At 49.7% G+C, this 24930-nt stretch overlaps 2 protein-coding genes across 13 annotated transcripts in view; both read left to right on the top strand.

Moving 5' to 3' along the window:
- The window catches only part of Ehbp1 (EH domain binding protein 1), a 271901-nt gene extending 260342 nt beyond the window's left edge, over positions 1-11559 (top strand). For all 10 annotated transcript variants that reach the window (XM_057771152.1, XM_057771151.1, XM_057771154.1 and 7 more), the window contains 4 exons: positions 2653-2752; positions 4007-4080; positions 10212-10326; positions 10539-11559. In XM_057771152.1, coding sequence (XP_057627135.1) covers positions 2653-2752; positions 4007-4080; positions 10212-10326; positions 10539-10629 — 380 coding nt within the window. In that variant the 3' untranslated portion in view covers positions 10630-11559. The remainder of the gene's footprint in view (positions 1-2652; positions 2753-4006; positions 4081-10211; positions 10327-10538) is intronic.
- A 3362-nt stretch (positions 11560-14921) lies between these two features.
- Otx1 (orthodenticle homeobox 1) lies at positions 14922-22597 on the top strand. 3 transcript variants are annotated; one of them, XM_057772307.1, is made up of 5 exons: positions 14922-15144; positions 16207-16275; positions 17843-18048; positions 18973-19124; positions 20449-22597. In XM_057772307.1, the coding sequence occupies exons 3-5, from the start codon at positions 17952-17954 to the stop codon at positions 21265-21267; spliced, it is 1068 nt and encodes a 355-aa protein (XP_057628290.1). In that variant the 5' UTR covers positions 14922-15144; positions 16207-16275; positions 17843-17951; the 3' UTR covers positions 21268-22597. The 3 variants fall into 3 exon arrangements, with proteins under 3 accessions (XP_057628290.1, XP_057628288.1, XP_057628289.1); XM_057772305.1 differs by lacking the exon at positions 14922-15144 and adding an exon at positions 15797-15858; XM_057772306.1 differs by lacking the exon at positions 14922-15144 and having other exon boundaries at positions 16065-16275.
- The last annotated feature ends 2333 nt before the right edge of the window (positions 22598-24930 follow it).

Consider the following 24930-nt stretch of genomic DNA (forward strand, 5'->3'; position numbering starts at 1 on the left):
CATCTTGTTCTTTTTTTCCTCGTGCATTAGAGCTAGGAACAGTTGGGAAAAATGAAACATCCAGCATTCATTTGAAAAATATATTGTACTTTGAAAAGTGTCTAAGCTGAGGAAGTTGCATTCTGCCCTTTAAAAGTCTGATGGACAAATTGGATTACTAGTATTGGATTAAATAACAAATGGTTAGAGGAGAAATGAGAGAAGCTCGCTGTGATCAGGGGCTTTAATATTTTTTGTTGCTTATAAAGCTAAAGGGGTCTTTAACCAGTTATTAAAGTCAGGATTAATTTGTAATGGTTCAACTTGCTGGCTTTTAAAAGCTTTTAAATTTAAAAATTTTAAATCCCTATAAACAATAGTGTAGGAATACGTTAAAAGAAACTTTAATTTTTTATTATTGGGCTGACTGTAGATTTCCATCACTGTATACTACCTTAGATAAGGATTAGTGATATAGAATTGATTTATGTTTTTTTCAATGACTAGAAATGAGCTGTGTAAGTGTGTCTTTAAATATTTGCTAGGCTTATTTTTCCTTTTGAAATATAAGGTTATTTTATTATTAGTTATTTCCTAAGAATTATGGGGATATCTTTGGTTCTTACCTGGAGATACAGACATGAATTAAAGGGAAAATAACACAGTTCCACATCGATATTGTTAAACTCAGGAAGCAGTGTTCCATTGAAGAAAATGATGCCAGTGTCAGAGAATGCTGGCCGTGTCTGACGTGGCCTGAAAGCCTCAGTTATAGGTTAAGTGAGACTCGCAACAAAGTTTTCTTATGTCTGTATCTCTAGAAGCCACCTGAATATGAACACAAGAATTGGGTCTTTAATCAGAAAATGAGATATCATAAAATCTACACCTATTAATATTACACACATGTGTCATTTCACTGATCAAAACGCTTTCATGGGGAACAATTGGCCCTTTTCCAAACTGCAAGCTTTTTCTCAGCTTTTTCTTTTTACTCTTTCTTCTTTTGTTGCTACCCAGGGATTTGTGCCTATCGCAGCCTGTATCACATGACCAGTGTCAAGACATCACATGGTCCAAAGTGAATACAAAACCAGCTACCCTAAAGGAGAGATTAAAAATACTGTAAAACAATAAAGACTTTTGTTCACACTCTGAAAGAATCTATCTTAAGTCGGCGTCACACATTGAGTTTTAACAAGATGTAGTGATGGTGGACATCCTCGCTGTTCTCCCTAACGACAGGCAGCATACTCGGAAGCTGGTGCAAGATCCTGTGCACAGGGATCTGCTGTTGATATTTTAAAACATTATTTAAATTTGCATTAATATGGAAATAGGTTAATTATGGCATTTCCATAATTTATAAAGTAAATATTCAGACAACATGACAAGATACACAATAGGTTATTATACACTATCACTTCACTGAGGTAAAAGCAGTCTGTGCTTGTGTCTGATGGCCATGGCAGTCTGTGGTTCAGGAGAGCGTGTCTGTGACAGTACCTGCTTCTGGAGAGGAGGGGCTCTGAGATGAGCGTGGGTGCGGAAAGGAGCCTCTTTAGATAGCTGTACCTCTGTGTTGATGGAGATTTGTAAAGAGACTCAGTGGGTACTATCACACTGGAAAGGAACAGTCTTCAGGCTAGTCTCCGCAGGGATATTTAGCTCTTTACTAGGTCTTTTAATTTACCCCATGAATGTTGTGCAGAAATGTAACTGTTCATATTAAATAATGGATTAGCAAAGTAATAAAACAACCGTGGGTGGAACTTGGGAGAAAATGTTAAAGGATTTCAAATTTGACTTGGTATAATTTAAAAGGAAAGAAACATGCCCCCTTCCCCCCAAAAAAGGTATTTTTCATATTTTCCTTCAGGACACTTGGGACCTGCACATTGCTGTATACAGTCAGTGTCCGGGCTGGGCTGGGCTGTGTCACAGTCCTATGTGGGAGCAGTGAGGGACCGCTGGAGGGTGTGACTGATGTAAACTGTCTGCACTGGTGTTGCTTCACAGTCTAAACAGAGACTGTCATCAGTGAAAGGCTTTTCAATATTCGATTCATTGTAACAGTTCTCTTTTCCACAGGGAGCTGTAGGTCTTGTCTTTACAGTGCACGTAATAAACTGTAGGTAGTGCATCTTGTTCGAGTCAGCAGTTTCTGAGGGGGCTATACACAGATGGCATCTACTTTCCGGGAGGAAAATGGGAAAGGAAGCTTCCACGCCATCTCTGGGCTTCTCTGCTCTCCTTGGTAATCTTACAATTCTTGTAATAATTTTTTAGTTTTGAAAAAACTCGTGACCATATGTCTGTCAGCACCTGGAGTTCCTCGTTGAAACATAATAGCAAATGGGGCTCTGGGAAGGATTTAAAAGGTGGCGCATTTTGTTGACTGTACTTAGTGTTAATGTGATCCACAGGTGAGTTCAGGGGGCTGAAACACACTCTGCACAAATACCAGCTCTGGAGGTTTGGCTGCTGAGTGTGTGAATACTGATTCTGCTTCCAGGTCTTGGACTTGAGTCTTGTAAGCAAGAGACTATATTGTTATATAACTACTATATTGCTAACATTGGAGCTGCTGAAAGATGTTTTTAAGTTAAAAAGTTGTGCTGAAGTGTTCTTTAGCGTTTGGGCGTCACATAACACACTCTTTATCATCTGCAGGAAGGAACACAGAAGAGGAGGAGGCCGTGATGCAGGAGTGGTTCATGCTGGTCAATAAGAAAAATGCCCTCATCAGGAGGATGAACCAGCTCTCCCTGCTGTGAGTGCTCCACCGCACACTGGCCATCTGAGGCTGGCGGTGCCTTCTTTGGGGGTTAATATTTACTGAGCTTAATCCTTTTTTTCTTTCCTTAGAAAGCCAGCATATAAAAATGTTCATCTGAAAAGTAAGAATTTGCAGGTGGACTGATAAGACACTGGGGAAAAACATGTTTTCTAAAGTCAAGGAATGAGTAACAATTTTGTGTATGAATTAGTTTTAAATCTTTATTTATTGTGTGTCCGTGTGTCCGTGTGTATACATACATGAATGTGCAAACTGCAGTGCAAGTGTGGAGGTCAGAGACAGCTTTGTGGAGTCAGCTCCCTCCTTTCACCTTTGTGGGTTCTGGGGAACCCATTCGGGTCATCAGGTCTAAGGCAAGGACCTTTACCTGAGGCGCCGTTCCCAACCCCCAAATGTTCTGCTTAAGAAATAAATCCTTAGTGCAGAAGAGGATTAGCTTTCACTTGGGACTAGAGGAGAACCCTCAAGGAAAGTAAAATTGAAGTTTGTTTTCTGAATACTAAGTTAAAAAATGAAATTATTTTTTAAGGAAAAAAATACATTGGTTATCTATAGGTGATGTTAATATAAACTTCGGGATAAGAACTCAGTTACCTAACAGGGACTTTCTTATGAGTGTGGTGGCTGAGGTTCTGTGGAGACGAGCCCGGAGGCAAACATCTGCGTCTCAACACCTAGTTCCTTGTAGAAGTTAGTGTTCGCTCTTTTCCTCACCAGCCGGCTGTGTTCCTACAGGGTGCCTGTGTTATGCACCGGTTTACCATGCTTTCATTGGAATGTAAGACCCCAATTTTGTAACTTCTGCCTTGCCTGAACCTGGACGAGGGTATCATGAGAACTTTGTCCGTGTATCCGGTGTTCTCTCTGGTCGTACACGTGTGTTTCTTCTTTTCACGTGGCCTTTTCAATAAAAGAGTACTTATTGTGAGCTGTGAGTGTTTTACAGTAGGTCCCTCTACCTGACCCTTAAAACAAGCAGCACTCAGGAGTGGGACTGCTTGCCTTCGCAGTCTACCTCTGTGTCGTTCAGAGCGAAGGAAGAAAACTGTAACACTGGAAGCTTTCAAGTGAGGAAGGGGTTCAGTCTCTATATCATTTGTTTGAGTGGCTTAAAGTTAAATAGAAAAGTCAGTTATGACTCCTAAAATCAATGTAAACTAAAGGTTCTTTTAAGTGTTTAATGATTTAGTAATTAGCATATTGATGAACTTTTTACAACTTGCCTAGGGAAAAAGAACATGACTTAGAACGAAGATATGAGCTACTGAACCGGGAACTGCGGGCCATGCTAGCCATCGAAGGTAAGAGCCGGGTGAGGACGGGCATGCTAGCCATCGAAGGTAAGAGCTGGGTGAGGGCGGGCATGCTAGCCATCGAAGGTAAGAGCCGGGTGAGGGCGGGCATGCTAGCCATCGAAGGTAAGAGCTGGGTGAGGGCGGGCATGCTAGCCATCGAAGGTAAGAGCTGGGTGAGGGCTGTGAGGTGTCAGCTGTCGGTGGAATTTAACGAGTGCTGTACACATCTGGTTTGACTAGGGTAGTTGTAATAGGTACCTACAGAAACTGCACATATGCCTTGAAGACAAAACAATATTTTTTAAAAAAAAACAAGAAGTTAATTTAAATGGCTAATCATTATGTTTGTTCTTACCAGAACTTATCTTCTGAGTTCATAAAAATAAATTTCTGTAAAATTTAAAATGTATGAACTAATTGATTTTAGCTACTTTTTCTTTATGTGCACCTTAAAGTTGTTTCCATGGGAGTTTTAGTAAAGATTTATTGTTCTGATTATTTATTACTAGGGTACTCTTATTCTAGTCTGTTTGCTTTGGTTTTTAGTTTTGTTTTGTATTTTATTTATTTATTTAAACAGTGTCTCACTCTTTACCCTGGCTTAGCCTACAGCCTGGCCTAGAATTCAGTATGCAGCCCAGGCTGGTTCCCATCTCATGGAAGTCCTCCTGCTTCAGCTTTCCAAGTGCTGGGATTACAGGTGTAAGCCAGCCTGCTATGCTTCTTAACATTTCACTCCTGCTAAGTAAATATTTGGGCAGTGATTGATGTAATAGAAAATTAACTGCTTGCACTATTTTTGTTAGCCATCGAGATGAATGGTGCAAGTGAGCCCAGGGCTAGCACCTACTATACATGTTTAAGTTCTGGGGTGTTTTATAATGCTCTTCTTATATCTTTCAGTTAAAAAAACGCCTTATAGTTCAAAGATTTTTTGCTTAAAAGCTAATCCTTTGGGCTCTGTAAAATAGATCTTTTGTCTAATCAATGCAAATTGATCTTCCTGTTCTATATTGACCTCTTAACCCATTGACTGTCCGTGGTAATTCCGTTTTCACCTGATAAGGTACCTGATCCATAAGTCAATTCTAATTAGTTCGGAAACTAGAAATTTAAGTTTCTAAGTGAAAGCCAAGTGAAGACTTACATTCTTAAAATATTTTAAAATATATTATTCTAAAATAAGGCCTATTTATCAGTGACCTTGTATGTTATAGAAGCTTTACTTTAATTACTTTTATATCTATAATCTCATTTGATAATATCACTGATAACATTTGTATATCTTCATTTAAAAACTCAATTTACTTTGCTTTTAAAAGCTTCACATAGCTAATTTATTTCAAATGGCTAGCTGTATCAAATACCATCACTATTACATTTTTTTAAATTATTTTAGAATTTTTGTGAAATTTGCCACTGAGATAAAATGCCCAAGTACACCAAATGGTATTTTTCCTTTAGGTAAACTTTTCCCTAGTTATAGTATGGTTCTAAAGGAGATCAGAAAGCTAAATAGTTGAAAAGTAGATGCAGCAGTTACTATATAAGTAGGATATATGTATAATGTATCTGTATATAATATATAACTCATTATACAGTATATTCTTTATAGAATCATTATACATTACACTCAATGCAAAGTAGTCTTAATTTGTTTTTATACCCATCGTCTTCTGTATAGAAGATAAATTGTCCCTAAAATACAGCTTTATACAGTATAATTGGCTCTTAGGGCAGAGATGAAATACTGTTTTTTTCCCCCAACCAGTATTATTACTAAATATGCATCTTATAACACCCTTACGCATGGAGAATACCCCAGTTTCACTGGCCATCTGTATGTCTCGGCTTAGAATCCACCATGTTTTCCGCCTGAGGTTCTTACATAGAGGCGCAGTAAAAGCATTTCTTAAAAAACTTTAAATGCAACTATTAGTCTTTTGACTCTCCACCGCATCCTTTCCTCTGTAACACACAAGCATTTTAAATAGCATTTTCCTGTATGTGACTGTACCTCACATCTCTGAGTCAGCTTCCCATTAATGGAAAAGGGAGGCTCTTGAGAAAAGAACAGCCTGTTGATTACAGAGACTCTTAGAGATGCCGATCTCAGTGGCCTGAGCATGGGCACACGTGTGCTTCAACCACCTTTTCAGATCCCAGAGCAAAACATGGGAGCAGACAGCAATGGTCCTATGTTGTTTTCCTTCGTTTACAAATTCACCCCTCCTCCTCCAGCATCTTATCCTTAGGCACAGTTCTAACCAGAACCTTCCCAGGTGGCTCTTGTGTTCAGGGCGTGCACCAGCAGGAGCAGAGAACGGCAACAGCCATGGCACATTGAACACTCACAGTGTGCTTTGAGAGCAAAATGTTATAATAGTACAAGTAATAGTCAATCCGTCCATTCTTCTGAGAACCCATAATCACTCTGACTCTGTTCTTCCTCTTTCCTGAGGGGTCACAGCCTGGGGTTGCTGCTCTGCTGAGCTCAACTGTAAGGCCCTCTCAAGCTAACAAACATCTTTCAGATACTTTTTCTAGTTTTTGTAGCTGTTGCTCCAGATTATTTAATGCTCCCTCGGGAAAGACAAATTCATTTCTGCACCCGTTGGGGCGGGCTTTTTAGAGGAGCCATGTTCATTTTCTGCACAAGAAATGGATCTTCTCTAGGATTTGTACATCTTGATTTGTTCTTGGCTTAGAGCTTGAAGTGGGTGCTCTTCTAAAGGGATTTATGCATAGGTTCACTATTTTTGTAGTTATGGTTTATATGATAAGCTTTTTATATTTAAAATCAATATGTAATCCTGTGGAGGAGCTTATCCCCTAAAACCCCATTTGTAAATCTATCTGAGCTTTGTTACACAGCACAGCCACAGTCTTCCGTGGATTGATTAGGCTCCACAGTAGAATCCTGTCAATGGCCTGTTCTGATGATGAGGCAGACTCCTTCAGGATTGCTAGTTGACTGGAACTAAAGATAAGACCTGACTACAATCCCCCAATGTGCTCTTTACAAAACTAGTGTTAATTGTCATCAAAGTGCCAGCCTTACTTATAGTGGCAAGTCTGAAGATTTTTACCAGAACTTTAGGTCTTTCTGTTAAAGTGTTGATAGGTATTCCTTTTGCCCTTTCCCCATAGTAATTATCAACTTCAGCAAATAACTGGAATCGGGCGTGAATAATTTGCCCTATATGTGAAGAAGAATTTTTCCCCAAATTAACAAGCAGCTCGGGTGAGATGGGCATCAACAGCATCTCCTCACTTCAACACCTGGGCTCAAATGCAGCATCAAACTTAATCTGTTTGTTGTGAGAGTCTGTGGCTTTTGTAGCAAGAGCACGCTGGAATCTTGAAATCAGCCAGAGCCCACACAGTAGTTTGTCCAAGCTCAAGTCACGCAGCTAGCTAGTCAGCAGTGACGGGCTGAAGGTGCACACTCCTTCATTCAGAACTACGTGTGATGCTTAAAAGGGGTTTTAAAACTTAAGCTTCGCATACCGACTAATCTTGATCAATTTTGAATTTAATGTTTTTAATGGTTAAAATAGCTTACTAATTTGTCAACTGGCATTCATATATATATACATATACATATATATAAATAAAATGTTAGTATGTAAGTGTATATGTGCATATATAATTCATTCCTACTATAGGAAAGAAAATAAAAAGAATGTAGGTTTGTTAGTATAAAGGCTACTTATTGCCTTTATACCTATGTGCTCCGTATTTGACTATTAAGATATTAAACACAGTAATAACAGTTAACAGCAAAAACTTTGAATTTTCTGCTACAATATTTTAAATGCTGATATCAGTTAAATTCGACTCTCAAAACTGTTAAAAATTACCTAAATATTTTCCAGTTTTAAATGTGTTTCCAATAATGGAAAATGTTTTCATTGAGTTAGGAAAAACACTGAGACAAAAAAATTAATATTTCAAAGATTGTAAAACTTCATCTATTCAGATTGTTAAAATTTAATTTTCCAATGTTAATGAAATCCTGGCATTTAAAATAATTAAAGCATTTTTAAGTAGTCAAGTTAATTTAGTAAGAATTATGTATTTGTTATTAAATCATTTTCTTGGTTTAAGTTGAAATTTTTTAACTTACATTTTTGTGTGTGGATAAAATGTGCTTCCTGATTGTAAACTTATCAAAATATTTTAAAGCAAAGAGTTATGCATCTTATACCTGCAATCAGAATTTCCTAAATAAGTAAAATTTAGTCCTAATTTCAGGATCTTTTCCAGATTAATATTTCAAGAACTCCAATTACATAAAATGAGACTAAAATGGACTATCTTCAGGAGCTTCTGGTAGCAGAGTCTGTTGTTAGCGCCCTTGCTCTAGGGAGTAGGAGCAGCTTCAGAACAGAGGAGGGAGAAGCAGTTCCAGCATTCCTGTGTCCAGAGGAGAACTGTGGTAGATGTGGCTGCTCTGCACTTCGTTCATTGTTACAATCCAGACACAGCTCTCCTTCAGAGTCCTACCCTTTAGATGAGAACATAGTCATAATCAGTCATCGAATGCGTTTCTGTTTGAGATGTTTTTTGTGGAGTGTGGGTAATTAGCATGGTGTGTTTGAGCTCCTGGAATGAACAGTGATAAAACTGAGTGAACTAGCTTTTCCCAGCTTTGCTAACCTTTATTGCACGATGATGCATCTAATTTTTAATTTGTAAATACAAGATAGCATTCGCTGTGGCACCATTTGCCTTCATAGAGCTGCTGAGCAGTTTGCTGTCTTGAATAAATTTTGCTTTGAAGAGGGGGGGAGGGATTTGAACCAGCACATTCTTGGGTGGTTTGTGAAGACTCACATGGTAACCAGCATAAGTATTGTTAGGTTTATCTGAATAAGCACCAGCCATGTGAGTTCTAACGTGATTGCCCAGGGCAATGGAGAGAGAAGAGAGAGCCCCGAAGGATTGCACTTCTCTGGTTTTTGGAAAGTGTATTTGCTGGGGGAGGGGGCTCTAAGAGTCAGTGGCCAGGGTGCCTCCCCCCTCCCGAAAGCTGGGGTCCTGTTTCCCTCCAGGTCCTCATTTGTTCTGCTATCTCCTCATCATCTACTTCTTCTTTTCATTGTTTACCTTCCTAATGAGGGAGGCGGGGTAGACTGGGGCTTGATTGACAGCTACAAGCCCTTACAGTCTGGCCAGAGAGCAGTTGGCTTTGGTTTCAAAAGTGTTTTAAATGTTAGATTGTGGTCCTGTTTTTATCAAGTGAAACTGCTGCTCATCTGAAGGAAATTATCAAAGCTGAAAGGTTAGGTTATATATATATATATATGTATATATATATATATATCACTGAGTACTAAACCTGGCATAAAAATGGCCACTCACCCTAGAAAAAGCACTGCCCAGCGCATTTTTCGACCTTTAACATGGAGTTTCAAAAAGGGATATGTAATTTTTTCCCTTTGCAAAAGTGCTTCGGTTTGAAGCCACCCAGCAAATGTCTCCAAGAGAAAACTGGCTGGGATGCGGTCGGGAGCTGCACTGTAATACTGCAGAGCAAATTTATTTTTTTACTTCAAAGAAAAATGCTAATTAGCCGATTCACTACTTTTAAAGTTATTGTGAAGCATATGGCGCCCAGTGTGAGATACATCCAACTGCTAAAATAGAGCGGGGAGGAAATTAGCGGAGAATGGGCTGTTTGGGGTGAGAGCGGGGGTGGGGAGGAGAGTAGGTTCTCAGGCAGATCCTCCAGCCCTTTCAGAAGGATTTTATCGCCCTTCTCTGCTTCCCCGCCCTCTCGTTTACCCACTCCCCCTGCCCCAAGCCCTGGGCCAACCGCTTCTGGACTCCAGCTCCCCTCCCCCACTCCGCCTGCATTCAGGTGCCTGCCTCCCGCCTGGCCACCGACTCACACCTGGTTTCTAGCAGGCTCCTAACCTGCGGAACCAATCTTCAATAAGTATTTACAAAGTAGGGTTTGGGGCGTGAAACCCTGACCACCTCGGCCAAACTCCCCCAGCAAACACTTACTATTGGCCAAGTTAACGCGGTTTGCTGAGATTTTTGGAAACTGGATTAGGCGGGAAGGGGAGGGCAGGTTTTCGAGTGCTCTGTGCCCTGGCGGGTGGTAACTGGCCTTCCGCCCCCTGCAGACTGGCAGAAGACCGAGGCCCAGAAGCGACGGGAACAGCTCCTGCTGGAGGAGCTAGTGGCCCTGGTGGACAAACGCGACGCCCTTGTCAGGGACCTGGACGCCCAGGAGAAGCAGTGAGTGGGGCTGTGGGGTGTGGTCTAGGGGAAGCCACCCGCAAAGGGAACACGAAGTTTGTAGAAAGTTAGTTCGTTTCGGGGATCTGAGTGGACAGGTGCCTTTGTGCCCCCATTGCCGCTGGGAATCTGGATAGCTTGCGCGTAGAGCGGGCTGCGCTCGCCTTCAGGAGGAAATATAATTCTGTCTTTCCTGTTTGTCTAACATCCAGGGCGGAAGAAGAAGATGAGCATTTGGAGCGAACTCTGGAACAAAACAAAGGCAAGATGGCCAAAAAGGAGGAGAAGTGTGCTCTTCAGTAGCCTGCAGACCGGGGCTCTCTCAGCAGCTTAGCCTTAGGTCTCCAGGCCAGGGACAGACTGGTCGACTTAAAACTTTTTAACATTTTGTTTGACTGGATTGTACTTCCGGACCACCACCCCTTTTCCTCCTCTCCAGATAATATACAAAACTCCAGATAGCGTTAAGGATTCTTTGTGAGTTAATCATGAAATCATTTTTGCAACTATGCGAAGTAGATTTGCACAGACACCTTGCGAATGACCAGTGATGGAGATGCTCGAGAAACTGTCCAAAAGAGGGGAAGGCTTCCCTCATCACTTCCCTTCTGTCTGGGCTGGGAGGAACATTTGAAACACGTTTGTTGTAGTATTGTTGGTAATAGCATAATGGCAGTGGGTGGGGGGCAAAGGGGAATAAGAAAATGTCATGAATGATTTTTTTCCAGTCCTGCCGTATGTAACACTGTTACCGGAATCCCATCGTTAGATCATATTCTGTATATTGACGAAACTGTGTTCCATTTGCCAGTTCGGTTTTCTGCAGCCGTTTGCATTTCACATAAAGATAATAAAGTTCCTCTCTGCTCTCCTCAGAGGATGGCCCTTTAAGGTAGCCTGAGATAAATCCTGGGCTTTGAAAGGTGAACTGTGAGAATGGCCCCAATAGCAGTGAGCAGTTTACAAAGACAGTTGTATCATCTTGACGATGCGCCATCTTTTTCTCTGAATAATTATTTATTACATCTTGCTTGGTTCCTACTTTCCGTTGGGGCTCAACATTGGCTCAAGAATGCTGTTAATATTTATTTCTGTATTGATGAAAGTCTGTCTTGGCACTACAAGTAAATCTCCAGTTACATCTCTAGCATAGCACTGTGTTTTGTGAAAATGGTTATGTTTATTTATTACAATACTGAGTCATAAATTTTCAATAAAAACAGAAACTTTCTTACCTTAAACCCTGCTATGTGTTTTCCTTGCCTTGAAAACTTAACTGAAGTTTGTGTGTCAGTAAGATTCTCCACGTGGAATCCGGCACAGGACAGTGGACTGTGTTTGGAACTGACAGGGGTCCACAGGAACTCCGCTCACATAGAATGCAAATTGCAAAGTCATTAGACACATTCTCAGAGGGTGTAAACTAGCCTGTCCTTTGGAAAGGGTTCTCTCTCTGCCAGAGCCCAGGAGATTTGTGTGGTTCCATGGCACTGGGGAAACACAGCGCATCATGATGGATTTTCCAGTGTTACTTTTAATTGCTTTGGAGTCCTGTGTCGAACTGTGCCCCACCGTAACCAGCAAGTCTGTAGGTGCTGAAACGAAAGGGAGGGGACTGTAGTTGGGGGAGGGGTTGTGCAGATACACACGTCTTGGAGATGGAAGAGAAAGAAATATAACAATGTCTGTGCGCTGGGTAAAAATGGACTCTTCTGCACTTCTACCCTGGGTGTCCGAACAAAGAAACCCCGTCAACAAGTCCTGAAACTTACGGGAAACACTGGCATTTACTTTAGTCTCTCTCTCTCTCTCTCTCTCTCTCTCTCTCTCTCTCTCTCTCTCTCTCTCTCTCTCTCTGTGTGTGTGTGTGTGTGTCTCTTTGTCTATTTCTATCTCTCTCACACACACACACACATTCAGGCTCTTACTTCACTCGAAAAGTATGCTGCCATTTGCCATTTCCAATTACTCGTCTTTCAAAATGGTAAAAAACTTGCCACAGAATTCCTTGATGGCAAAGAATTGTTTCTTTTTCTTTCTGGCGAAAAGTTATTAGAACTACGTGAAATGGGGTCTTTGTCCTCTTAATGACAAAGCAGAGCAGCAAGTTGCTGCTCTTTGGGGAAAATTAACAATTCCGAATCCAACCCAGGTAAACCGGTACTCGGAAATCCACCGCCCGGAGGAGCATCCTGGGGCTCCGTTTAGGGTGGATTCGAGAAACCTTCCCTTTCCAGGGGCCTCTCCTTTCCCCAAGCCTCCCCAGATCTGCGAGGTGACAAAACTCCCCTAGCCCTAGATTTGCTAGTGATTGGGGGCCCCCTCCTGCTTGGTTCCCAGCCTCGCGGGGTTTCCCTTCTCCATAGTGCCCGAACGCCCCTCAGCGGCGGCGGAGCACGGACTGGGATCGCGGGATCGGGCCGCAGCCGGGGAAGTCGCGTTGCCAAAGCTCCGCACAGTGCCCGGGTTCCCTAAGGCAGGCTAGCACCCAGCCCGCCCACGGACAGAGGAAACCCTGAAAACCCGCTCAATGTGAAGAGACAATGGGTCGGGGGTCGCGGCTAAGCAAGCATTTGTGGCGAGCGGGTACAGAACTTTCTCCTGGCCGGGCGTCCAGGCCCCTTCCCTACCCCAAGTGTTTCTACAATCTCTGCACTCTCCAGTGGGCACAAGGTCATTTGGTGCGTCCAGGCTTGGGGCCCGCTCCTGCCTGGTGGGCCTTAAGCCGAAACGGCTTCCCTCTTCCTCCGACGCTGTCCCTGCTTTGCCCTGGCTGCACAACTACCCTTTGAGGGAACCGTCGAAGCTTCTAGACCAGCGCTCTCCAACCTGGACGTTTGCCTAGCAAAGACTGCCTCACCCTCTGTGCTGAATTCTAAAAACTTTCATCTTGCTCTTGGTCTTACTTCCCTTCCCTTCTCTTCTCCCCTCCTCTCAGTCTCTCTCTGTGTGTCTCTCCGTCTCTCTCTCCCCTTCTCTGTCTCTCCTCCCCCCACGCCCTCCGCCTCTCCTTTCTTCTTAATCCCAAGGTTTTACTGGATGAGCATTAAGGAAATTCGCCTGCAATTTGGGATTAGATAAATACTCTCATGGGGGGCGGGGAGGGTGTCCTTCTCACTCTAAACCTCCCACTTGCCCGAGAATGGAGGGGGACAGCATCAGGAACCGACAGCGACCGGCTCCCGCGCGGTGGGCCTGGGGGACCGCGCAGGCACATTCCAATGCGCACAGCCGCCCCACTTCGTCAACCTGACCCAGGCGAGGTTCCGCGACTACCAACGAACCCGCCCTGAGGAGGCCAGAGTACCAGAGAGTTCCAGCCAGAGCGTGAGCCCGGGGGCCCCAAGAGGGCCAAGGCAGGCTCACAGCCGGGAGGCCCGAACAGGGATGCCGCCAGTGCACACCCCAGGACGTCGACATTTTCGTGCCCGCCAAACTAGAACGCCCTAGTCCGCGCCATTCCCCGGAACAGGGGGCAGGAGTATATTTCGTTTTTCTTTAAACCTCAGCACAGTCCGGGTGGCTCTGAGCCTGACAGTCCGCCTTTGGGGCTACTCCTAGTGGGGACCCGGGAGCCTAAGGTGTGTGCTCGCTCTGGCCACGCTCTGCTCTGCGCTGCTTCTTTTCCGCCCGCAGGTTTTATCTCTCTCCCTCTCGTTTCCCCCCTTTCCTCGCGTTCTTTTATTCTGTTTTCTCTTTCTCTCGCTTTTGTGAATGGGCCGCGGTGTCTTTGTTCTGGAGAGAAGCGCCCGTGTCGCTGACTTTTGTGAACCAGAGAGGGATCTTGTAAAACCTCCTTTTCTCCTCCGTGGTCCCCCGCTCACACCCCTCCTTCCCCTGCCCCTTTGATTAGATGTTCCCTCATCGTTCAGAAAAAAAATGTAATTTCGTTAGTCTGGCGGCCACTTTCTTTGAACATTAGCTCGCTTTCAGCTCCAACTTCAATTAGAAGGAGTTGATTTTGAGAGATCAACAAAAGAACCGACCAAAGCCTTATTAAAGGTCCTAAGAAGATCTCTCGGTCCTTTGAGAAGCAGTTAAGGAAACAGTGTGCTCCCCATCATATTCTGTTACCGTATTTTATTCGGACTCCAAAGAAAAGTGTCGCTTGGGGGAGGGGAGAAGCACTTTGATGAGCGGCAGTCGCGGGCCCCTTTTCACTCAGCGGGCTCCCCCTTCCTTCTGGTCGCCCCGCGCCCGGTCAGCGAGCGGACGGCGCGGCCTCGACATCGAGGTGCTCCCATCTACAGTGCTCTCGGCGGCTCCCGAACTCACCCACGCACATACTCGGGCTCAAACTTTTTACCCGCCTGTTGGGGTGAGATTGGGAGCAGATACTAGGAAAGGGTACGAATACGGTCCCTTGTGTTCAGGAGGACATCCATGTAAAAGAATTGCCTTGCTCGTGGTAGGGTCGAAAACATTTTTTTTTCTCTCTCTCTCTCTCTCTCGCTTTGGAAAGTCCACACAGGTAGACGTCCTTAGCAAGTTTATTTGGCGGGGAACTGGGGTCTTCCAGTACGAACAATCCGGGGAAATGGTTTCCAAGAGGCTCCTCCCGTAATATGTAGAAAATGAAGTGAGGGGTCGGGGTCTGTGGCCACACCTTCCACCAGACTGTCCCCGGTTAGGTGGAGACGCGGAAGGACAGACCGGGTGTGAAAAAGAAAGTTTTCTATCAAAACCTCACGCCTAAGAAGTAAAATGTGGGGGGTTGAGTGGGGGGTGGGTCTGACTTCCAACGATTCCGAAGAAGCTTTTAGGACTTGCGAACACCTTTGGTGGAGACCGGGAGCCCCCGGAGACGCGGAGCAGCTGGTAAGTGGCGGCGCCTCCCCTGCGGTCTCTCCCAGGGCGCGGGAGTCCCGGAGTGCCCTGGACTGCACACCCTCCCCCCCACCAGCTCGGCTCAGCGGCCCTCTCCCGCACGAGCCGCTCGCAGGTGGGGGGCGCGGAAGGAAGAGGCTCTGGGGCCCAGGGCGCCCCAAAGAGAACCAGGGGCCGGAGAGCCTCAAGTCCGCCGCCCGGGAAGCCTCGCGCCCACACCCGGGCTGCGAAGCCCGGCGGCGCGCGCGCCAGAAAGAACCGGTTATCCAGCACCTTTCTGCCACTCCTTCCAAGCGCGGCCAGGACGAGAGGAGGGCGGGGGCCCCCAGGCGTGCCTCGGGACCCGGGGCCCCCTCTGCTCCCGCGACTCCAGCGCTGCCTTCACTCTCCTCGACTCTCTCTGAGCGGAATTTGCCACCCGAACCCGAGAGTTAGCGCGCGACCGGGGCGGGGCTGGCGCGCGGGGAGGGCGGAGGGTGGGGGCGGGGGAGGGCGGGGGCGCGCGGAGGTAACCCCGGCTCGCGCTGCCATTGCCCGGCTCCCTGTCACTCAGCCCGCTCTAGGCCCCCTATTGGCGGCCTAGCCCCGTTACGCACTCTCCTTGCGTTCACATACCCGGGGAGGGCAGTAGAAAGGTGATCAATCTTCATCAGGCTACATTTCCAATCACCTAAACAACCGAGCAAGACAAGCCACTCCGACAAGGTAAATTGCTTGATTTATTTAGTTTGCCAAGTGACTGTGCAGGATTTCTTCAGTCCCTACCGCCTCCATGTTGCACCGGGAGTGCAGCGGCCACCACCAGCCACCACCGAACTCTGTCCCTCGACAACCCCCCTCCCCCCAGAGTCCCGGTTGAGGCCAGGTTTTTGGGAGGAAAAGCATGTGGGACTTTGCAAACAAAGTATTTGTGCAATAAAGTGAAGCCCGGAGGAACACGCACAAAAGCTCCAGGAAAAAGCAGGAGACGGGAAGAGGGAAGTTGGGGAAAGAAGAAACCCGGGGGTCCCAGACCCGCCACCGGGGTAATACCTGTGCGGCTCTGTTTTGCAGGTTGGCTGCCCGGAGGGTCTTGCTGAGGGCGCGAGGTAGATGGTGAGCAGCCCCGGCAGCGGAGGGCAGGTAAGGAGGGGGCCGCGCGCCACCCCGGGACGGTGGTGGCTCCCTTAGCATTCCCTTCCTCGAATCGACCCCCGGCTACCCAGGTCCCCGGCAGGTGGGCGGGGCTGTTGGGTGAGAGGCCGGACACCCCTTGGCTGCACCAGGGACCCTAGGCCGCTCCGGAGCCGGGCGCCCCCTCCCCCGCCTCCTCCGAAGCTGCGGAACTAGGGTGCTAAGTTAGATGAAAGTATTCGAAAACTCACGCCGCGCTTTCGCAGAACCGCCGTGGCTGGTGGCCTGTGGCCCTCCGGCCCAAGTACTCTGTTTCCCTTGGGGTCCCCTCCGCCTTCTGTGCCAGCTGGCCTCCCTTAGTCCAGGCCGCCGGTCCCCGAGGAACGAAGCAGGAGTTGGAGTTGGGATGGGAAAGCTGCCTCCTTTTTCCCTGAGTTCCCCACCCTGGGCTCCTGGCAAAGCGGGGCGTAACTAGAAACCCCTCTAGGGTCCCAGCTCTACCCCCCACCAACCCCTTCTACTGCTGGAGAAGAGGCCAGGGGCTAGCAGTGTCTGCGGCCGAGCCTCGCGCTCCCAACTCCGGTGTGAGTGAGCTTTCCAACTTGAGGCCTAGTTCTCTGCTCTCCACCGGGTTCGTGGAGGACTGCGAGGAGCCCACGCGACCCGACCCGGGGTGCTCTGGCTCCTGAAATCCCAGCACGCTTTGGGCCGCTGGGTTGGTCAGCCTTTATCAGACCCTTGGTGGGACTGGGAAGCTCACCGGGACTTGGTCGAAAGCAGGCCCGGCCTGCGCGGGCTTAGGAGGAAGGGTGACCGCCTCTGAAGCACCCCTGACCTTGGGCGGCGTCTGGAAATGGCCACTTCTACAGTGGAGCCTTTGGTGTCTTCTTGCCGCCTCACCCGGGCCTGGGCCGCATCTGCCCTGGAGGATTCCGGTTCAGCCACCTCCGAGAGTCAGGGGCCCAGAGAGGTCAGCTCGACTGGTGATTGCGGGCTCTGGGGGAGGAGGCAGCCCTGGAGATCTCTGTGGAAATGATGTGTCCAAAGTGTGCAATCGCCTGGCGATCCAAGGTGGACTAACCTTGGGCCTCTGTAGGGCCAGCGGGTTTGTCAAAAAACATTTGAAACTTAAACGAAATAACCCCGTACGCCCTGTGCGGCCTGCCCTCCCGGCGCCAACTGAACATTTGCTTGAGCAAATTGCTTCCGCCGCACTCAAAAAAAAAAAAAAAAAAAAAAAAATTTGACTACACTTGGGATCTTGCACCCTCCCCGGTCCCAGCTCTCACCTCCTTGGCCTGATGATCACGCTTTTAAGTTTTCTTTCCTGTTACAAAGACACAGTCGAGGAGTGTCTTTGGCCCCTGTCAAGCCATAAAAGAGGAAGGAACGGATGTAGGGAAAGTTTTCTTTTCTATGAAGCTGTGTGCTTGCTGAGCTTGGAGGAGAAATTTCTTGGGTTGCCTGCCCAGTGAATGAAGTTCCTAGCCTGTGCCCCCTCCCCATTCAAGGATTATAGGAACTGGAAGCCACAGTGACTGCAGGTGATGTTTCCCTGTGTCTCCTGTTTCCTTAGGCCAGGCCCCCAGAAGCAACAGCTTGAAGGACTTCGAAGTGGGAGCCCTGAATTGCTCCTGGCCTCGGGCCCCCTGGATCCATCGGGGCACCTCCACCCGGCTGTTAGCATGATGTCTTACCTCAAACAACCCCCCTACGGAATGAACGGGCTGGGCCTAGCTGGCCCAGCCATGGACCTCCTGCACCCCTCTGTGGGCTATCCTGGTGAGCATGGGCCCTTTGTCCCTACCCCTAAGCTTCTGCAAATATTGGGGGATTCCAGCCTTTAACGTTTGAGCCCACCCTGTCCCCACGCAGGCCCAGGGAGCTGATTACCTTGCTGCCTGTTGCCTAGAACTGCTACAGGTTTGAGTCGAGGTCTGGTCAGGCAGCTTAGAAACTGCAGCCTACAACTTTTGAGCTCGTGATGCCTGCAGCCTGGTTCCTGTGTGCTCCCACTTGCTAGAGAGAGCATGTTTGTTGTCCACCGATTTATTGCCTTCCCTCCGGTTGCTTTTTAAATATATATATATATATATATAGCCCCTCCGGTTGCTTTTTTTTAGTATGTATATAAAGCCCCTCTCGCCCCGATATTTCATGAGGAATCTGAACTCGCTAGGCCCTAACATAAATAGCCAAATTTCCCTTTCGTCTAGCTACCTTGAGAAGCAGAACTCTTTCTCCCCCGTCAAAGCGCCCTAGAGACAAGCGACCTAACCCAACACTCCCGCGGTGGTGGACGACTCCAGCCGAACCCCTAGTTTCTTTTCTAGATACTACCTCTTTGCTTGAATTTCTTCTCTAGGAAAGTGTCCCTAGGTCCCTGTTTCTGCCTACCTCTATTCTGCTTCCTATCTCTCAGCCAGAAGTGTGTGGGCTTGGGGAGATGAGGAGAGGATGGTTTTGTTTTCAATCTGAGAGGCGCAGAGGGCGCAGGCCCTGATGTTTCAGTGTTCAGACTGGAGCCTCCAGGAGAAAACATACACACTTTGTCCCACCTGTGGCCAGGGAAGTTCGCGTTTGCTAGAGGTCGGCCTTGCCTTTCCACGGCGGGGTTCTGGACCTAACAGAGGACCTGCGTGTGGTCTCTAGTGCCAGTCCTCGTGGGCCACTACTGACTCCAGGCACTCTTGCATGTCCCCGCAGCCACTCCGCGGAAGCAGCGACGGGAACGCACCACCTTCACGCGCTCACAACTGGACGTGCTGGAGGCGCTTTTCGCCAAGACTCGCTACCCAGACATCTTCATGCGGGAGGAGGTGGCGCTCAAGATCAACCTGCCTGAGTCCAGAGTCCAGGTGCGCGATCCTGGGGCTCCAGGATTAGGGTAGGGGCTCTGTCGTAGATCGGGCCTGGGCGGTCTGGTGTTGAGGCCCCTTCACGGACAGGACAGCCCCTCACCAACTCCCCCTAGCGCTGAGCTTCAGTCAGCGAAAAGGGGTAACCGTATAAAGCAATGGCTTGAAGCCCTTGTCCCCAGGGCGCTTTCAATGTTGGAAGTTGTTTTCTTTGGATTTTGGGGAAGCCAGCCCTGTTTCCCGGATGTAACTTTCTCAGAAGGTTAGATAATGGCCCCTCGTTCTTGCTACTCCAGAACTTGGCAGTTTCTTAATGAGCCTAGCTCTCTGCTTCCGCTCTTGTCTTTCGCACCCTTGCCCTGCGTCCTGGGGATTCTAAAAGTGCAAGATGGAACTTGGCAACAGCCTAGCGCTATCTGCCTCTGCCTCAGCGTGTACTCTGCGGGTGGAGTCGGTCTGGTTAGGGGTTTTCTCCAGCCGAGTGGATACCGCGTGCTAAATCCAGATGCTGGCTTTACCGTTTCTAAGACGAAACTGTTCGGAAAATAGAGTTCTGAGTTAGTCTAAGTCTTCCCCGAGGGTCTTTTGTCTCGACTTCTTCCCTCGAAGGCTTGAGAAGGGACTGAGATTGCAATGTCCTGTGTCCGGCCCCTCCAAAAGGAGTGAGAATTTATGACTTGCCGTTCCATTTGGTACCACACCTGGAGCCAAAAGGCCCAAGGAAATCTCACCCAGGCTTCCTTCATGAGAAGCCCCAGGACTGGAGTACTGCTTCCGTTCAGCCTCCAGCCTTGCTTCTGTTCCCACCCAAATATTTGCCCTGCCCAACTCCAGTCTCGAGGAGCCGATTCGGTGAACCCCCTCGGGTCCCAGACTTGGTGACTGCCCTACACTTCGATGTTCTGTACCTCTCCGCTGTTTCCTGAGCTCTGTTCATGGAAAACAGGGCCTCCAAACTAAAACGGGGCTGCGGGGAAGCAGCCAACCACAACAGCTTAGAGATGGCTGAACTTCTGGCTGGAGAGACGCAAACGTTCCGCCCTCGGGCAGAGTTGCGCTGGGCTTGGGGAGGTGCGCATCCCTCCTGGAGGAGGCTGACTGGGGGGCTTTGCGCAAAAGGATGGGGGAGGGAGCCAGGGCTGAGTACCTAGCACGTGCGGGGGAGGGGACAGGGTCTGGCAGGGCCGGAGACTGGGAGGGGTAGAGGCTGGGATTGAGAGGTCCCCGAGATCCTGGGCGGGGTGTGAGTCCAAGGGGCGGAGGAGCTGTGAGCTCCACTAGCCAGCCCCCCTGATCCCCCTCTCCTTCACCCTGCTCACTGCAGGTTTGGTTCAAGAACCGCCGCGCCAAGTGCCGCCAGCAGCAGCAGAGCGGGAACGGAACGAAAAGCCGGCCGGTCAAGAAGAAGTCGTCTCCAGTGCGGGAGAGCTCGGGCTCGGAGAGCAGCGGCCAGTTCACGCCGCCTGCGGTGTCTAGCTCTGCCTCCTCGTCTAGTTCAGTGTCCAGTGCCTCCGCCAATCCGGCGGCTGCTGCGGCCGCGGGCCTGGGTGGGAACCCGGTGGCAGCCGTGTCCTCTCTGAGTACGCCTACCGCTTCGTCCATCTGGAGCCCGGCCTCCATCTCGCCAGGCTCAGCGCCGGCATCCGTATCCGTGCCAGAGCCACTGGGCGCGCCAAGCAACGCCTCGTGTATGCAGCGCTCGGTAGCCGCAGGTGCTGCCACTGCAGCGGCCTCCTACCCCATGTCCTATGGCCAGGGCGGAAGCTATGGCCAGGGCTACCCCGCGCCCTCCTCTTCTTACTTTGGCGGTGTAGACTGCAGCTCCTACCTAGCGCCCATGCATTCTCATCACCACCCGCACCAGCTGAGCCCCATGGCACCCTCCTCCATGGCTGGTCACCACCACCACCACCCGCACGCACACCACCCACTGAGTCAATCTTCGGGTCATCACCACCACCATCACCACCACCACCACCACCAAGGTTACGGAGGCTCTGGGCTCGCCTTCAACTCTGCCGACTGCTTGGATTACAAGGAGCCTGCCGCTGCCGCTGCTTCCTCTGCCTGGAAACTCAACTTCAACTCTCCCGACTGTCTGGACTATAAGGACCAAGCCTCGTGGCGGTTCCAGGTCTTGTGAGCCCAGGAGTGAGAGGAAGTGGAGAAGAAACGCAACTACCTGCGCCCTCCGTGGTCCCCATCCTGTTGCTGCTGCACCGCTCGCCTTCGCCTTGGCTTTTCCAAAACTGAATTTTCACGCCCCCAAGACGTCCATTGCCTGCACTGCCGCTCCCGTCTTTGTGCCATTTGCTTGGGTTGGGGGGTGTAGACCCCTCTCCCCCTTGGAGGTGGGGCCCGGTGCTTCAACTTGGCCCTCAGTTTCTTCATGGGATAGCAGTGTGCTCTCCCGCTCGACTTGTGCGTCACCCCTTCAAGTCTTTCTGGACAGCTTTTCTGCACCTGGAGCCTTCTGAGGCTCCTCGCTCTGACCCTCTCTGTTTTGAGCTCAACAGTTTTATTTATTCTTTCTGGACACTGAAGTCACTAACTGGCGTATTATCTACCGTTTGGAGTGCACCCATACACACTCCTCCAAATCAAACCCACCACTGTCTCTCCTAACAGACTGTCTCCCTTCAGCTGCCCTTGATCCAGCCTCCCCCATCTGCAGGCCAGAGCGTCCAGCATGTCCACCTCCCCAGTGGTGAGCGCTGAGCCAGGCCTTTGGGAGGAGGGTGCCCCAGCCTCCTTCCCTGCCCTGTGCTGGACTGATTCAAGCTTCTGCCTCGGCGGGAATGCTGTACATAGTCGGGTCCGTTCCAGAGACCACTTAAACTTTTTAGTTGCTGTTGGTTGAACTGAGCATCTCTCTTGTGTTAGCGTCCAGGAAACAGAACTTTAAAAATATATACATCACATATTATATATATACACATATATATAACAAAAGCAAAAAAAATATTTCCCCTTTGAGCCCATTCCTCTTTCTCAAACGATGGCGGTTCTTATTTTTCAGTTGTCACAAGCTGTCCTGCCCCCTCTTCACATCTCCCTTTGTGTATTTATTAAAGAAACCCGCTTGGTTCCTGGAAGCTGGGCGCTGGAGGACCAGAAGTGAAGGAAACAGCTAAGTCGGGGTACAGGGTTGGGGCTAGGCTGGGCGGGGCGTAGGACTGAGCCCTTCATCCGAGTTTCGGCTGAGAAACAAACAAAAGAGGTGAAATTACAACATTGTGAAGCCCCGAGTCCCAGGTCCAGTTCCTCTGGGTGTCTCTCTCTTTAAAACCCCTCTGTCTGTTTAGTGAGTTTTTAGTGACCCTTCCCTCTCCGAGATCTGCGGAGAGCACCTGTGTATCTATCAGTTTTGGTTTTGGCCGCTTGGTCCAGTAGGTGGGAAAGTAATTTGTAAATTTGATTTGTCCGATGTGAAGATCACAAATTATTTGTTGAGATGTAAGGCAGTCCGTCACCTCTTCCTCTTTATCTACATTATTTCCCAAAAATAAAAGCAGATTCATGAATGGCCTGTCAGCGTTGCTCTTCCAATTCCAGCTTCGGGGCTCGGTCTCGGGGGATTAGAAAGAAGGAAAACTGTGCTAATAACCCGCGTGTTAATGACCTGCGCGAAGCTGGAGGCTGAAGAATAAGGCGGGAAGTCATGGCAAGAGGAGTTCCCCAAAATGTTCTTTTAGGGTGTGTTCTCCCCCCCCCCCACATACACTCCGCCTGAGCCCGGCCTCTCCCTCTCCGAGGTTTTGACCCCCGCACCTCCTTGCCATCTAGGACAGACACAGGTGTCAGGACTCAATTCCAGAAACAGCTCCTTTCTCTTCAGAGGCAGGAGCCTGGCACTGATTTCTTCACCCTAATTGCCTGCACCAGAAAGAAGGGGGGGAGGGGAAGAGAGTCTGGAGGCGGGAAAGGATACCGCTGTAATGCTCTCTGAGCTGAGCCAAAAAGGAAAACAAAACGGAAAAAAAAAAATCTGTGTCCTGCACGTTGGCAGCAGAGAAGAGCGTCCCTTTGGCTGAGCTGTCCCGGGTGGCTTCACGGTGACTGTGGGATCCTAGAGTCCAGTCTATCTAAACTATTCGTTCGCACCAGAAGTTGTCAAATCACCAAACTATCTTTCCTAAGGGTTCTTTAAAACAAACACAAATTGACCTTACGAGTTTCACTTCCTCAGAGGAGGAAGACACCTTGAGTGGAGGGCAGTTCGCCTTCGGACTAGCATAGACCAGGGCTTGTCAGTGTTCCCAACCTTCCCAGCCCAGCCTCCCGGCCAAGGTTTGGGAGCCTAAATGGTGAGGGAAACTATTAATAATGTCGGCTGCCCAAGAAAACCCAGGGCCCACAACTGTCCAGCCTGTTCTACTTGACGGTTCCCGAGCGTGAGGCCAAGAAGTCATGCCCACTAGCGGGAGGAAATAAGGAGACAACGAAAAGTTGCCTGCGGAGTCAGCCGCACCCCCTATTCCTGCTCTTTCGTGAGACTCGCGACCCCAAGCTTGGGGTCGCGCCAGCGAGGTGACAGGCCTGCGAGCCTTGGCTGTAGGAAAGCCTTCCCCAGCCTGTCCGGCCTGGGCTCCGGCGGCTCCGCTCCGGCCCAGTCTCCCCAACAGAGCATCCAGGGCGGAGGGCGAGCCTGTGCCCGCGGGACCCTCCAGGGTGAGCTGCCCCCGGCAGGGCCGGTCGCGGGCACCGGCCCCGAGCGCCCGCTCCACCCCTCCTTGTGCTCGCAGGCCCCTAGCTGCCGGGCCCTGCGCGTTCGCGGGAAGCGGGGCCCGAGGTCCAGGCTGGGGGCCGGGAGGAGACCTGGCCGTCGCACAGGTCCCGCCCCAGGCGTCCCGGGACCGCGTAGCCGCCGCTCCAAAGGCCCCGGGGGGAACCGAACCAGGAGACCCGGCCTAGCGTGGCCTCCAGAGCAAGGTACTCGACCCCCGCGGGCCTCGGGTCAGTGCTCAGTCGGCCGGAGTGGCCTGGGTGCTTCGCGAACTTTCCTCCGAGGGCCGATCGGGGTGGGGGCGGCGGGGGCGGCTGGGGCTTGGGCTCCCGGGAGCTCGGGCGCGCGGCCCGGTTCCCGCCTGCAGCTCGAGGCTTCGCGGAGCAGCGGGCACGTGCTTCTCCCTGGGCCTGGGGCGGGAGGCCGGGGGGTGGGCGGCTGGCGGGGGAGGGCGGCCGAGGTGGCCCGGGGTGGGGGTCGGGGGTGGGGCCCGGGTCGCGCGCCGGTGCACGGTCCTGGGCGGAGGGGACGCGCGCGGACCCTGGGCCGGCGGCCACCTGTTCGCAGGCGCGGTTTGGGGAGCGTCCGCGGGTCACCCCCTCTCGGGGAGCCCGTGGTGGGGCTGGGGCTGGAGCCCGGCGACAAGAGCGCGACCCGAGCGGCCTGAGCACCGGGCAGCAGGAGGACGTCTGAGGAGCTCGACGAAATGTCCAGGCTCGGTTCGCAGCCGGCGTCCGCCCGCTCGCTCTGCCGGCCCGAGAGGCCTGCCCCGGGACGGCCACGGGTGCGGGGCAGCGGGCGAGCGGGGCGAGCGGGGCGAGCGGGGCCGGCTTAGAGGTCTTTTAGGCCCCAAACCGGAGCACTGCGTTAATCTGTTGAAGCTCAGTGATCCCCTGGAATGAGACAGGGCTCCTTGGGGCGCTTTTCAGGCTTTGGTACTGGTACCGAGGAGGGTTAGTGAAGAATGCGGGTTTTCTAAATTGTGAATGTGTGCGGGCGCGTGTTTGTCTGTTTGTCTGTCTGTTTGTTTGGAGAAAATCCTTAAAACAAACCGGGGGAATCCGAATGCGAGAATAAAAC

This window comes from Chionomys nivalis, chromosome 6 (assembly GCF_950005125.1).
Source record: "Chionomys nivalis chromosome 6, mChiNiv1.1, whole genome shotgun sequence".
NCBI classification, from domain to species: domain Eukaryota; kingdom Metazoa; phylum Chordata; class Mammalia; order Rodentia; family Cricetidae; genus Chionomys; species Chionomys nivalis.

What these genes read in the sequence shown, in the direction of transcription:
- Otx1 (XM_057772307.1), top strand. Translation starts at nt 17,952, where the DNA reads ATGATGTCTTACCTCAAACAACCCCCCTACGGAATGAACGGGCTGGGC. An exon ending in CCCCTCTGTGGGCTATCCTG is followed by an intron (nt 18,049 to 18,972) that starts GTGAGCATGGGC and finishes ATGTCCCCGCAG; the next exon opens with CCACTCCGCGGAAGCAGCGA. An exon ending in TGCCTGAGTCCAGAGTCCAG is followed by an intron (nt 19,125 to 20,448) that starts GTGCGCGATCCT and finishes TGCTCACTGCAG; the next exon opens with GTTTGGTTCAAGAACCGCCG.